A 14,325-nucleotide genomic window follows, 5' to 3' on the forward strand; every position below is an offset into this window, starting at 1 on the left:
TACCAGAGCAGAGTATCATACGAGTGGACAAGAGTGGCGTGTACTGCAATCGTACCCATGTTAATTTGGAAGTAAGATTTTACTGTGTTTAATAAGGCTGTGTAAAGTGCATAAACTGCAGCCAAAAATTAAATTCCAATTGACTCATGATCAGTGTGAGGGAAGCCGCTGATTCCAGTTAAAGATCAGTGGCTATTCCAGTTAAATATAACGGCTATCTATGGGGGGGGGGGGGAAGAGTAATTAGAAGGAGAAGCATGCCAAAAGACTGCAATTTTCAACAAATGAGGGGAAGTACAATTTTTTTAATGTACTGTTTGAACCATCTTCCAAACACATTTCAGAACACAAAATCTGGTGGCTAGAAAACAAACTAGTTCAGTAAGGCGAAAGATTTATACGATCTGAAGAGAAACCAAGCAAACTAATAAATGAATCGCATTTGATTATATAGGGTAAAATTTAGCCAAACTCACAAGATGTAAGTGATTATTCCCAAGGACCACATGTCCACTTCTGGGCCATAGGCACAGCCTCGCAGTATTTCTGGTGCTGCAGATTATAAAATCCTTGTCAATAAAACAAAAATGTAATATAGAAAGAAATAACAGTGAAACAGAGCAGTGGCCAGCAGGGATGGGCCCAATGCAGAGGCAGTGATAAGAAAAAGCAAAATTCTAGAAACCTAGAATTCCTATGTGAGAGAGAAAAAGAAAGAAAATAAATAAAGCAGCTTAAGCTCAGCAAAGGTAGACCAATTTCTTTACTGAAATATGCGCATTAATTGTACATTCATATGAGCTAGGAGAATGTGTTTCAGGAAAGAGATATAGTGAAGCTATTCAGAATGAATATTATTAAACTATTATTCTTAGGTAATATTATTATCATATGAAGTGAAGCTTCTTCAGAAGAACAGAAGAAAGCACAGCCCCCTCTCAGGCAATTGCCTCCTGCACTTACATTGCTTTATGATACTGGCTTATATTGTGGGACCTTTTGTTACAACCCTTAATAAGAAAAATGAAATCTGGACCATGAAATCTGACTCTACAGCTGTGTACTGTATATACTTTCTCTTTAAAGCACATTCAAAGCACACCCTTTCCCTCAAAGAATTCTAGGTACTGTGGTTTGGTAAGGGTTGCTGAGAACTATAACTCTTTGTAATTACAATGTCCTGTTCAATTGTCTAGTTCCATGTTTGGCAAAAGGGAAAGAGCAAAAAACATTTGGTTCCAGACTCCAATGGAATGTCCCCCAAATAGGTTCAATTTATTTTCGTCAAGGGATAAGGCTCCTTTAAAAAAAACAAACAACTAGCAGCAACCCCTTTTTCTTTTCCCCTCATTCAGGATGCAGTCCAACACACTCTTGCTAGTAAGTACCGTATTTTTCGCTCCATAGGACACACTTTTTCCCTCTTAAAAACTAAGGGGAAAAGTCTGTGCGTCCTATGAAGCGAATGCAGGGGGGAGGTAGGCAGGAAAAGCCCCCAAGAGCTGCACACAAGCTTCGCACAGCTCTTGTGGGCTTTTCCCCAGGAGGGAGAAGGGACCGACGTGGCCAGTCAGTCCCTTCTCCCTCCTCGTAGAAAAGCCCGCAGGAGCCGCGTGCTCCTTAAAGGGTGTGAGGCTCCTGTGGGCTTTTGCGGGAGGTGGGGGAATTGCCAAAGCCACGCACAGCCTCTCCAGCCGGGAGAGGCTGCACAAGGCTAAAGAGGAAGCCAAGGCAGCGAGCGGGATGGATCGCGCTCGCTGCCTTGGCTTCTTTAGCCACGCTTCTTTAGCCATGCTGGAGAGGTTTAGCTCCCAGCTGTAGAGGTTGCGTGGTTATGGCAGAAGCCAAGACAGCCAACGGGGTGGATCCTGCTCGCTTTCTTGGCTTCTTTGCTCTTTGGGGCTGGGGGGGGGGGGAACCCGGGCTTCCCCCGCTGCCCAGAGAAGCTCTGGGAGAAGCTTCTCTTTGGGGTTGGGGGGGGATAATATATTTTTTCTTGATTCCCCCCTCTAAAAACTAGGTGCGTCTTGTGGTCCGGTGCGCCCTATAGAGCAAAAAATACGGTAAGTGCCAGGAAGCTCAATGGGACTTTGTTTTGAGTAGGGATGCATAGGATCCGACTGTTAATTATGCATACTTTTAATTTCCTTTCAGATTTTGAAAAGTGAGTTTGTATTCCTTGCATGTCTTTAATCAGTGCATTATCTGAGATGTCAGACCTTGGCTTGTTACACATAATGTGCTCAAAAAGTGATAATCTATTATTTCCATTTTGTGGTTGACTTGCCTTGCTACCCTCAGGCAATGCATGACTATTCTCAGAAGTTAATTATTCATGGACAAGTAACACCACCATTTCTCACTGCATGTGGTTGTTTCAAATTTTCCCATTTGGAATCCTGCTTTTGTCTGGACATTATTTTGCTGCGTTTCTAATTTCTGAATCCCTTACCCTTTATTTACATCTATTATTAAAAGCCCAAGGCTGGTGGTGCGTTGAAACAAACAGATTTATTTCTTCCTATCAAAATGCAACATAATCTAAGCTAATGTTTTAAATATTTACAGGGCAATCTTAAGATTGGGAAGGGAGGAGGATGACTCCATAGTGGAAAAACCACCACTTCTTAAGCTGGCAGTGGCCAGAGCAGAAAGTGTGGATGGATTTTCTAGAGACATCCACCCCAATTTGACTTTTTAAATTCCTCTTCTCACTGATACCGATGGCAGGGGAAATAACTAGCTCCAGGGCTGGTTTACATCTTCCAGCTTTTCTGGGGTGTCAAAGGAACAAAGAGACTTTGGATCCTGTGGATTCGAAGCTCTTCTGATACCCTTCTAGAACATTCCGTTTGGGGGCCGCTACCTACAGAACACTGCCATTGTCACTGCTATAGCGATGGCAGAAGAGCTTTCCAGTGCCCTAACTGGAGGGCCTCCACCGAGGGCTCAAGACATTTTGCTGCCTGAAGCAGAGCAGCAAATGGCACCCTTTTCAGTCAAGGTGCATACTACTTAAAAGCCAGTCAAGATATTTTGGCATCTTGAGGCAGAAAATACCACAGGGAAGAGGCAATGAGTTCTGCTCAACATGGGGGGGGGGTCTTGTCATGTGGAGGGGAGGCCCAGTAGGGCTCAGCCCCTCAAGATTAGGGGGGCCCTCAGCCCCAGCCCCATATACTTTGTGGGGACTGAGCTGTCCTCAGCCTCATAGAGTTGGCACATATAACACAGGCACCTCTTAATCTCCTTTGCAGGAAAATAAAACAGCAATAAGAAATGAATTAACTAGTCATTTGCTGTCATTTCATGACACTCAGAACCAGCTGCCTGACCATAGCTGTCAAGTGTCCCTTATTTGAAGGGACAGTCCCTTATTCCAGCGCCATGTCCCGCTGCTGTCCCTTATTGATGGATGTCCCTTAAATGATGTCCCTTAAATTTCAAAGGAAGCAGCTCCTCTCCCTCCCTCCCTCCCTGCCAGCCAGGGAGGAGGGAGGCTCCAACTGTGTTGCTTGGCTGTGTTGCTCACCCAATAAGAAGTCTAAGAAAGACTGGGGGTGGAGCTTGCATGCCTTGTGTGTGGCTAGTTAATGCAAGCTGAGGGGTTTTTTGAATGCTGGACGCCATTTTGTTGCACGTGCTGCTGCAAACTTTGCAGTGTAAAGGCAGGCTGGGGAGCCATCTTAAGTTGAGGTTGCATAGGCCTTGTGGTGCATGTGATTCAGATTCTATTCAGTTGAACCTCTGGTTACAAAGTTGGTTGGACAGTGTTCTCGAAGCTACCAGCATGAGTTTGACCAGACTGCAGGAGGACAGGAAGACTGGAGTGCCTGGAACAGGTGAGGCTGCAGGTCCCTTATTTTGGCTGCTGGTCCCTTATTTTCAAGGCTGCTGGTCCCTTATTTTCAAATCTGTAAGTTGACAGCTATGTGCCTGACTTGGCTGCCTCGCCTTGCCTGATAGTAAGGCCACAGCTTCCAGTGGCCTTCATTTGGGACTTTAGGAATGCTCACCTAATGTCACCTCAAACAGAAATACCATTAATTTTCCTAAAATGCCTTGTCCTTTGTACTTAACGCCACCTTCTACACTTTACCATTTGTGCATTTAACACCCTTAAATATGTCTTTAACACTGTTCATTCCATGTTAGTAATATTCATTTTGTGATTTATGTTGACAGAAGTCGTGATAAAGAAAATGCAGTAAAGAATAGTAATATTCTTGTTCCTCAGTCATAATGTGTATCAGTCATAAATGAGGCCCCAAATGGAGGGAAATATCCAAAACCCTTTACAGAGCCCCCTATCAACTGTGCCTTTTTAAAGTGATGCTACAGGTTATTTAATGGGTCTAATCTGACTAAAACTTAGGTGACTACCACCCTAAGCATTTAAGGCAACTGAATACAAATAAATAGATACCTAACATACTGTAAGAAATAAAGGAACATACCACAGTACCCTGGAGTCCCACAGACTGTTTTCATGGTCACTTGATCTGCAACAATCTTGGAAAGTCCAAAATCAGCTGTTACATATAAACCAGAAAGGATTCATTATTTGTTATTATCATTATTTTATGTTTCTTGCGCGATACCATGGAATGAAATGAACATAATATTTTGTCATTTGGAAATGTTATACTAATCAACTAACAATCAAACACTAATCAAATTACTCCTCATGTAAGGTACAGGAGTGAAACTTTCTGGTGGGTGAATACATCCAATCCATTCCAATTCATGGAATGTAAAGTTGTTGCCCTAGAACACCAACACGCAAAGCAAAACTGGTACAGAAGAACAGGATTTACCTATTTTTAAAGATGCATCTGGAGCTGGCGTTGCATACAGCAGATTTTCTGGTTTCAAATCACGGTGAACAATTCCATTGGCATGTAGATACTTGGAAGGAATAAGTGGAAACGCACAATTTTAAACTTGCATTTGTGATGAGTATTTCTCCCACACCTTCCATAACACTGTGCATTTAGAGTACTACAATTCCAACAGCAAACGAACCAATTATTTGAAAAAGAAAATTCTATCTCAAGACATTTGAATGCAAATTGTAACCTCAAGAGGAAACGGAAAATAATCACTTTTTATACAGCAAAAATGTATCAGGTGTGGGGTTTTTTTAAGTTCTTTTAGAAATTACAATGGTAGCCATAGTTTTCTGTGTCTGCACAAGATGTAGCTACAGTAGCGGCCACAATTGTGGAAACTTTTTGGGGAAAGTATATTTCCGAGGTTGGATGGCTCATAACATCTGATTGGCTCTCTAAACACTCATGCTCATTGGCTACATTCAAGTGAAGGAAAGTTACTCCATATCAACCTAAGCAAGTTGTGCTTCCTTTTTCTGGTTATTTGGCTATAACTTTTGTTAGAATACAGATAATTGAACAAACTTTGTTGCTTTACATTCTTCATTAAATTATCTTTCCATTGATATATAATTTTATGGTATTACTCCCCCAAAAAGTGGTGTTACGAGCCATCAAACTTCAGAAATACACATTTCCCAAAAGGTTTCCACAATTTTGGCCACTAGTGTACATTTCTAGCCTTGGTAATGGGCTAGATGAGAGCCAACGAACTGAAGCTCAATCCAGATAAGACTGAAGCAGTGTTAGGAAGTAGTTCCCTATATCGGATGGATGGGAAGTGCCTGCTCTTGATGGAGTTACACTCCCTCTGAAGGAGCAGGTACCTAGATTGTGGGTACTCCTGCGTCCATTGCTGTTGCTTCAGGCTCAAGTGGCCTTGGTGGCATGGATTGCCTTCCATGAACTTCGGCTGGTGACCCAGCTGCACCCCTATCAGAACAGGGATGGTCTAACTTCTGCTATCTAAGCTCTGGTAACCTCTAGGTTAGATTACTGCAACATGTTATATGTTGGGCTGCCTCTGAGGACGGTTCAGAAACTTTAGCTGATGCAGAATTCAGTGGTCAGGTTACTCACCGGAGCAAGAAGGTTTGATCAAAATAAAGTGAAGGAATATCTAGCCTATTCCTGCATTCAGATCTCATGATAAATCATGATTTATCACTATGAGAATGAGATGTAGTGAGTCTTGGGGCCATGTGCTTCACCCTTCTCCAGCGTGGGTGCAAGAAAGGCTTCAGAAACTTTTGCTTCCATTTTTTAATTAACTGCAGCTCATCACTTTGTCGGAACCCAACAAACTGGGGTTAATTTTAACGTGGTTTGTTTGAAACTTCAAAACATGGCTTGTTTCAAATCTTGGATCATTTCAAGAAATGATAGTTAGGATTAACTGTAGTTCAGGGTTTCACAATAATGCTGAACTGCGATTAGTAAAAACAACAACCAGAAATGAAAAATTCCAATCTCCACACCAAAAAAGGAGAGGCGTTGGTGGGGGCAGGGAAGTTTGAAACATGCAAACCTCAGGCATGTTGCTGCTTGTTCCTGTGGCTTATTGACATTTGAACAAGCATGATTGCTCTGTGCAAAAATACAATTAGATTTTCTCATTTCAGAAGCTCCTGATGATTTACAAGCATTGTTTATTTAAGCTGCAGTCACAAACCCAATTACCTGTTAATAAATTCTAGCAATAACATGGCTGTAATAACTATGTGTTTCATAGGGAGTTTTGATGTAATGGCTTCATGAACTGCAACCAAAATGAGTGCAGTAACATTATAAAAAAAGAACTCTAAGGAGATAACAAGAAAGTAGATCAAAATATATTCTATTATAAAAAACCAAGATATATTTTAGTGTAATTATTTTATTACTAAAAAGGGCAGGCTTGAGGAGATTTATTACATTGATCTTGCTTTCTAACCATTCCTCTGTCATCTGCTATATATTTTGGAAAGTGACTTGTCAATTTGTCCATCCTTCTGTTCTCTATGGTGTTTCTAAAAGAGCACATTCCCCAATATCAATGATCTCAGACCATTATGATCAGCAGGTGAAGCCTTGGTGGTGACTCATTACAACAACGCCTTTTCAGTGGCAGATACTGACTGTGGAATGCCTTTCTTTCTGACGTGTGTCTATCTTTCTCATTATTGATTTTTCAGGAAGACCTTCAAAACATTCCTGTTTACTTAGGCATTTGATGGCTGAAAGTCACTGTTCTTGGCAAAGCTCAGATTGCCAGCTGAGAAAATGTTTTAACTGTTTTTAGAATGCACTGTTTTTATGTTTTAAATTGTGGTGTGTTTGTTTTTAGTGCCTTATTTTACTTATTATTGATGTGCCACCTTGGGCTTCTTCAGAAGGATTGAATAAATAATTAAAATCAATCTTTTTTTTTCTTTTTTTGAAAGTTAAGTGAATAAATAATAAGTAAAGAATCTGATTGCACTGTTAATGAATCACTGTCTTTTCTCCACTATTGTAAAAACATTTAAGCATGGCAGATTTGTCTAATCTAGTATTCCATGAAGGGTACCTTTCCATGGTAGTTAACTGCATTACATTTTTAAAAAAACTAGTTTATTCTGTAATATGAACTTTTAAAAATGTGTGCATACCATACATATGAATGATTGGAATAAAGCAAAATCTTCAGCTGGAAAAGAAATTAATTTACCAGACTTACATCAAGTCCTAAATATATTACTTGGAATTAAGTTGCACACATTTTCAACGTAGGTTACATTGAAGTAATACAATGCAAGTTAAGAATTGCTTCCATTATGAAAATGAGGTCAAAAAAACCCAGAAGCTACAGGTTTAGTCTCTCTATAATAGATGTAACCTGCTTTGGAAGGGAAGGGGGAAGTGGAATCTAAAATGACACATGAATAAAACGATGTGTTTTCTGCTAGTGAATGCTAGGTGATTTCTGACTGCTTCTGAATGCAAGGGAATAATTCACATCACACCAAGTGTTAGCAAATTTGACAGCCTTATTAAAGTCCTCTGGTTTTTTTGGATGACTAATGCTACAAGGTTAGAATTTTAAGTAGTTGTGAGCCTAGAATACTAACTACAGTATAAGAAGATGTTGACTTTTTTGGATGTGGATTTCTGCTGGACCTATGAACATGTCACATGATGTTGATCACAATAATTTAATAAAACACCTATGCTTATTTATTCAAGGCAAGCGTATGCATGCATTAATGTTTCTCTCTGTTGAACCTCACAAAGCAGTTCACATTTAAAAGACTTAATAAGCATCAATAAAATGTATATAAAGGGGGGGGAAGCATGGTATTCAACTGAGCTTTAATCAAAGTACCATATTTTTCTGTGTATAAGGCACCCCCATGTATAAGACGCCTCCTATTTTTGGGGACTCTAAATTAAGAAAACACCCCTCAGCGCTACCCATGTATAAGACGAGCCCTAATTTTAAACCTGATTTTTTGGTTAAAAAACCTGTAGTCTTATACACGGAAAAATACGGTAAACCTATTGAAAATAGCAGACCTAACTTAGGCTGTGTACATACTATACCTTTAAAGCACATTTGAAGCACATTGTTTGCCTCAAAAAAAATCTGGGTACTGTAGCTCAAACCTCACAGGATCACAACTCCCAGCAACGCTTAACAAACTACAATGCTCATTATTCTTGTGGGAGAGACAAAAGGAATGAAGGGGGTTAAGGCTAGATTCAGTTATCTCCACCTGAAAAGAAGTGGGAAGGTGAAATATCTGCCTAAAAGAAGCAGGATGCCATTCTATTTCCACCCCATTTTTAACGTAGCTTCTGTTAATACTGTTTCTTGCTTCTTCTGACCTCTTGCTTAGTCTCTGCATTTGGATGTGAGGGTGATCTGACTGCAACATCTGTCACCCCACTGATTGCTAGGGTTGATTCAACTGATCTGGCTGGCTAGGCGGGTGTCCCCTCCCTCTCTCACCGGTTCATGTGCGTCCCTCCCGAAGCTGCGCGCTTGGTGGAAGAGGATGACCATCCCAGATAGAAGGGGTGTACCATTCTTCGGTCAAATCTCTGCATTTACTTGAACTAGCCCTGCCCCTAATTTCCACCCTGTCTTGCTTTTCCTGTTATCTGATCTTTTCTCTCTCTTGCTTTCATTTTAACCTACAACATAACACTCTTCTTGACTCTGCCCCTTTCCCCTCCACTAAAACCCACTGCTCCCACCATTCATCTCTTTTATCTATAATCTCTATCTTCTGTCACTAAGGTGCATCTGAGTTTCCACTGGGCAAATGAACTTTCTTCACAAAACATGACTGATGTACCCAAAGGATATTAATGACTTGCTGAGCACTTCACCACACAAAGCTTTTCCTTTTCACTACTGCAAAGAGCTACTTTTATAAATCTGTAGAGAGTCCTCTCTGCTTTTGACAGTTGCATCTTCTCTGATTTCTTGATGCATCATGATGGTTGAACTGCAAATGCTTCTTAAGAATGAAAAGTATCATATTTCCATTTCTTGCAGTTTTTCCAGAGGTACTGTCAGGGCAGAATGCTTGGGACTTCATGGCCCTTTAAGTCCCTTGTCACTAGCTTAATGTAATCAACTAGGCAAACAAACATCCCATTTTCCACTTACAAATCACTGCAATACTAATCTGGCAGGGTTGATGGAAATCTCAGTTTTGCTTTACTTCTCTCATGTTAGTGAAAGATTTCTTAGAAGGTACAATTTAAAAAAAAAAAATTATCAATTCACCAATGTCATTATGCAGCTTTCAAACACTCCATTTTATAGTGCAGTGAGTGAATTAAATTAGAGGATCCAAAATAAGGATGAAGAAGGCAGACATTATAAAGTATGGCGAAACTGCTGCATTCTGACTTTTGTTTCCAGGGCAGTCAGAATGGCTGTCTTCATTCTAATATAGCATTGGTTATTTGATTTCATGATAGGATTCCATTCTTCAAACCATACTTTTGAATTACAGATATATTCCCCTAAGGTGGGAGGCAGATTTGAAATATACATTAGGACAGCATTATTTAATCATTGTAATCACAATTAGAGTGCAGGTTACCTAGAAGCAGAAGCTAGCCTTTGGGAAGTTAATGGGGCTAAGGTTAAAATGATATTTTAATTCTGAGATGCCTATTTTCAAGGAAGAATCTTGCAAGAATATTTGAAAAGCAGCAGATTGTGGACTGCTAATTGTGGGAAATGAATCCACTAATAAATTATGTAAGGAGTACACCTTGTATCCATGGGGAATATGCCTCTGGATGAAAACACGGCTGTTAAAAGTAGCCCTTGTTTTTCAAAACAGAACCTACTATGACTGCGTCATTTCAAAAACAGCAGCTAGAAATCTAATTACTCTGTACTGTTAGACACACAATACACACACACTTGTCCTGCTGAGCAGCACAGCATGGCAGCTTGCTGAAAACCAAGGATTGTATTCAAGTAAGTTTTACTTAGAGTAGACCCATTGAGATTAGTAAACACAGCAAAGTTAGGTCCATAATTTCAGTGGGTAAAACTTACTTGAATACCACCCTAAATGAAAGGAGAATATGCAGTATATTCTTATGGATTTGTGGGTGCTAGATATTTGTAAATTCCTGCAAGCAGTAAGTGATAGAATTTAATCAAGGTTCAGTGTGTTAAAACTCTGGGTGTCAGACCTGTGTGTATTAGGCTGTGTGCTGGACATGTCTAATCCTATAATTAAGCCAAGTGTTAAAAGCTAATTAAGCTCGGCTAAGCTTCTTGTGTTGAAGTGATAGCCTAGGGATGGGCTATTAACAACAAATGATCGAGGGACTCTGTCTGAGAGGCAAATGGATGGGCCTCCTCTCTCCTGCAACAAATAAAGCCAAAGCTTAGAGAGGTTAGAAGGTGTTATGTGACTGGGTGACACAAAGCAGCAAGCAGAGCACAATGTGGGATCTCTCGTTGGATCCTAGGCTACACCTATGGAGGAAGCAAGACGCTCTTGGAGTGCTAATGCTATGAACCCCTCCATCGTAGGTTCAGGCAGTATATATGTGTACATAAGCCATATATCATAAAGACACCACTGTCTCTGCTATGCCTCATTTCCAAAAGGAAACAGCGACCCTGGGCAAGTGTGCCTGGAACTCCTGGAATCTCATATCACAGTGGCAACAATATATTGAGAGAGGTGCATGCAACATGGATAAAATATAACACACATGCATCCCAATGGAGTTTTACAATAAATGTCTAGTTGTCAAAGTCAAGTATTGGGCTTCAGTTACATTTTTTAACAGTTTGTTTAGAGCTGTCATACATCCGGATTTTCCCAGATAACTGGGATTTCAAAGGCAGAATTGATATCCATGGGGAATTTCTGAAAGGCAGCGCTTCCTCCTGGATCTCAGGCAAGTTGAGCGAGAAATTGTGGGTTGATTGGCATTTTTGTAAAAACAACAACAGCAACAACACTTTGGTTTGTCAAAAAAAAAAATCTGAAAAACTTGGGGGGTTTCCTTTAAAAAACTCAAAAATTTTGGTGGTTTCCTTAAAAAAAAAAAGCTCAACAGGACATGAGTGCAAGCTCCTGGTTTTTACTTTTTGAAATATGGCAACCCTAAGTTTGTTTATTTAACATATTTGATGAGCTACTGTAGGTCTTGTCCTATGAAACTGCAAGAGGTAGTTGAATCAATGGTAGGAATAAAGAGCTGGATCCAGGGAACATCAAAATAAACAAGTAACCAGTCAGGGAGTAAACGCACCATCAGGGTATGGCTTTTAACATAAGCTATGTATTTATATTTTGGAATTTGTATTCTAGACCACTGCAACTTTCTCCTAGTGGGCTTTTACAGTATATCTGCTGTATCTCTGCTCTGCTGTTGAATCAGAACATTACGGCTACAGTCAGCTGCCCTCTTCACCCCTGTTTACAAATTTCACCTCTATATATTCCAACGCTTGTGATACAAGTCACTTTCTCATGGCAAAATATCCAGGCCTGGACATGTAAAATTAGTGTTAGTGCTGTCTTACATGGACTGCTGCACAGTTGCACTCGTCATTTGTCATTCATTTCATGCACGGAAGCAAGTGAGAGGATGAGCTTCGCTGGGAATTTAAAATGACCGTAGGCAAATAGTCCCGAAACCTAATCTGACAGGACTGGGTTGTCCAAACAGCTTTCATTCTGCTTCTTCTTCTGCAGGAGTCAAGAAACCTTTAAGATTAGTGTCCCACTTGTAAACAATGAAAGCTTCGTACATTTTGGTCTGTATGTTAGCAATAGCTGTGAGAAGAGGTGAAGGTAGTTTGACAGACCCTCCATTGCCCTGGGTGTATTTTCTACTCTAAAAACAAAGTTTCCTTATTTCCGATCAGATTATTTCCTTCCCTAGCCTGGGATGGGGAATCCTTTCGGCTCCACAAACAAGATTCTTATCAGGACCAGCCTTGTGGCCACGTTTGGCAGGTGCGCTGGGTGCAGATCTGGGAGGGCAGGCACAAAAACCATGCCTTTCCACTCTGATTTGGAGTGGCTAGGAACTTGCCCACCAGTCTGTGCACTCCCTTTTAGACTTTCAAGTCCATGGTATCTCCCAGTATAGCTCCCTGCCAAGGGTGTAAGGGATGGAGGAGAGGGTCAATACAACTCCTTCTCAGGGGCGCAAGGGAGCCTAGGTACACCTCTACACATGCACAAAAATACATTGATGCATTTTCCTCTACCCTGTTGTATTCGTATTTTTGCAGATTAATATACAAAGCTGGAGAGCAAAGGAACTTGTTATAGAAAGCAATAAGGCACCAATATTTCTCTGAAATTGCCAGTGGTTTCTTGCTCTTTATGAGAATGGCAGGCTTTAATTTAGCTTGTACACAATGGCTCCAAATTACCAAAAGTACTAGTACAAAAGAAAATGGCTGAAAGAAAGGGAAAGAGTAATTTAAAATATATAACCATTAATAAAACATTGTATCTGAGTTGAATAACTCATAAATATAAAGCAGCTTTTTTGGAATACCAAGTCAAGTGCACTGAACTCAAAGGGTTTCAGAACTGCAGTCTTTGCTTTCACAGATGAAAGGCTTCCTGAGGATATGACAGTATCTGCAGTGTTACAAAGGATGTTCATTTAAAATCGATTTGATGCTGGCTCATATCTAAAGGCAGACCACAACAGAGCTGGCACAATGCTGTCTGCAGCAGGATGTAGAGTCAACAGAACTTGAGATTTAACCTGGCATGTCTATAGTTAGAGCACAAAGTCCTAGCTTATTTGAGAATGCTGGTGAAATCAGCATTACTGATTTTTCAGCTGCATAAAGGTACCCTTTTTGTTTTTATTTTTTAAAATTTTTTATTAAGATTTTTTAAACATAAATGCAAATATAATAAACAATGTAACATATATCATAACATAATTTCTTAACTTCTTTGGACTCCCTCACGTCTTCCGCTCCCACTTGCATCATTGTCAATTCTTGCCCGCAATTTATCATCTTGTTTACATTCTTATGTCCTGTTCATTTAGAATATAATCTAATAGTTCTCCCGAAGGTTTATGATTTTTCCTCAATCTCACTTATCATCCTAACTGCATCTAATTTAGTGGTGGTCAATTATTTATGATCTAGCCTCCATCTTAACATTCAACCAAATTACAATGCTTTTTAAAATAAATCTTAAATTTCTTCCAATCTTCTTCAACCTTCTCTTCTCCCAGGTCTCGGATTCTGCCGGTCATCTCAGCTAGTTCCATATAGTCTATCAGTTGCATCTGCCACTCTTCCAGTGTGGGTAGATCTTGAGTTTTCCAGTACTTAGCGATGAGTATCCTTGCTGCCGTTGTTGCATACATAAAAAATGTTCGGTCCTTCTTTAACACCTTCTGGTCGACAATACCCAAAAGGAAGGCCTCTGGTTTCTTAGTGAAGGTATACTTAAATACCTTTTTCAGCTCATTATATATCATTTCCCAGAAGGCCTTCACTCTAGGGCAAGTCCACCAGAGGTGGAAGAGTGTTCCATCATTTTCTTTACATTTCCAACATTTGTTATTAGACAAATGGTATATTTTGGCAAGTTTAACTGGGGTCATGTACCATCTATATATCATTTTCATTACATTTTCCTTCAGAGCATTACATGCGGTGAAGTTCAGCCCAGTGGTCCACAACCTTTCCCAGTCCTCAAACATGATATTATGCCCTATGTCCTGTGCCCACTTTATCATAGCCGATTTAACCATTTCATCTTGTGTATTCCATTTTAACAGCAAGTTATACATTCTTGAACATAAAGGTACCCTTTTTGGTATATTTGTATGTTGGCAAGTTTAGTTTTCATTACTGTGTAGGTGTGCTTCATTTTCAAGTGGACCCACAGAAAATACCCGTATAATTTCCTCAAAACAGAAATGGTTCTAACGC

General features: G+C 40.1%; 1 protein-coding gene across 2 annotated transcripts in view; it reads right to left on the reverse strand.

Annotated features, from left to right (window-relative positions):
• Positions 1 to 14,325, reverse strand: part of CAMK4 (calcium/calmodulin dependent protein kinase IV) — a 90,111-nt gene that overhangs the window by 4,282 nt on the left and 71,504 nt on the right. For both annotated transcript variants that reach the window (XM_081880532.1, XM_081880531.1), the window contains 3 exons: positions 4,818 to 4,908; positions 4,458 to 4,532; positions 477 to 552 (listed from right to left, as the gene is read on the reverse strand). In XM_081880532.1, coding sequence (XP_081736658.1) covers positions 477 to 552; positions 4,458 to 4,532; positions 4,818 to 4,908 — 242 coding nt within the window. The remainder of the gene's footprint in view (positions 1 to 476; positions 553 to 4,457; positions 4,533 to 4,817; positions 4,909 to 14,325) is intronic.

Source organism: Podarcis erhardii (assembly GCF_964252035.2).
Source record: "Podarcis erhardii genome assembly, chromosome: 11".
Classification (NCBI taxonomy): domain Eukaryota; kingdom Metazoa; phylum Chordata; class Lepidosauria; order Squamata; family Lacertidae; genus Podarcis; species Podarcis erhardii.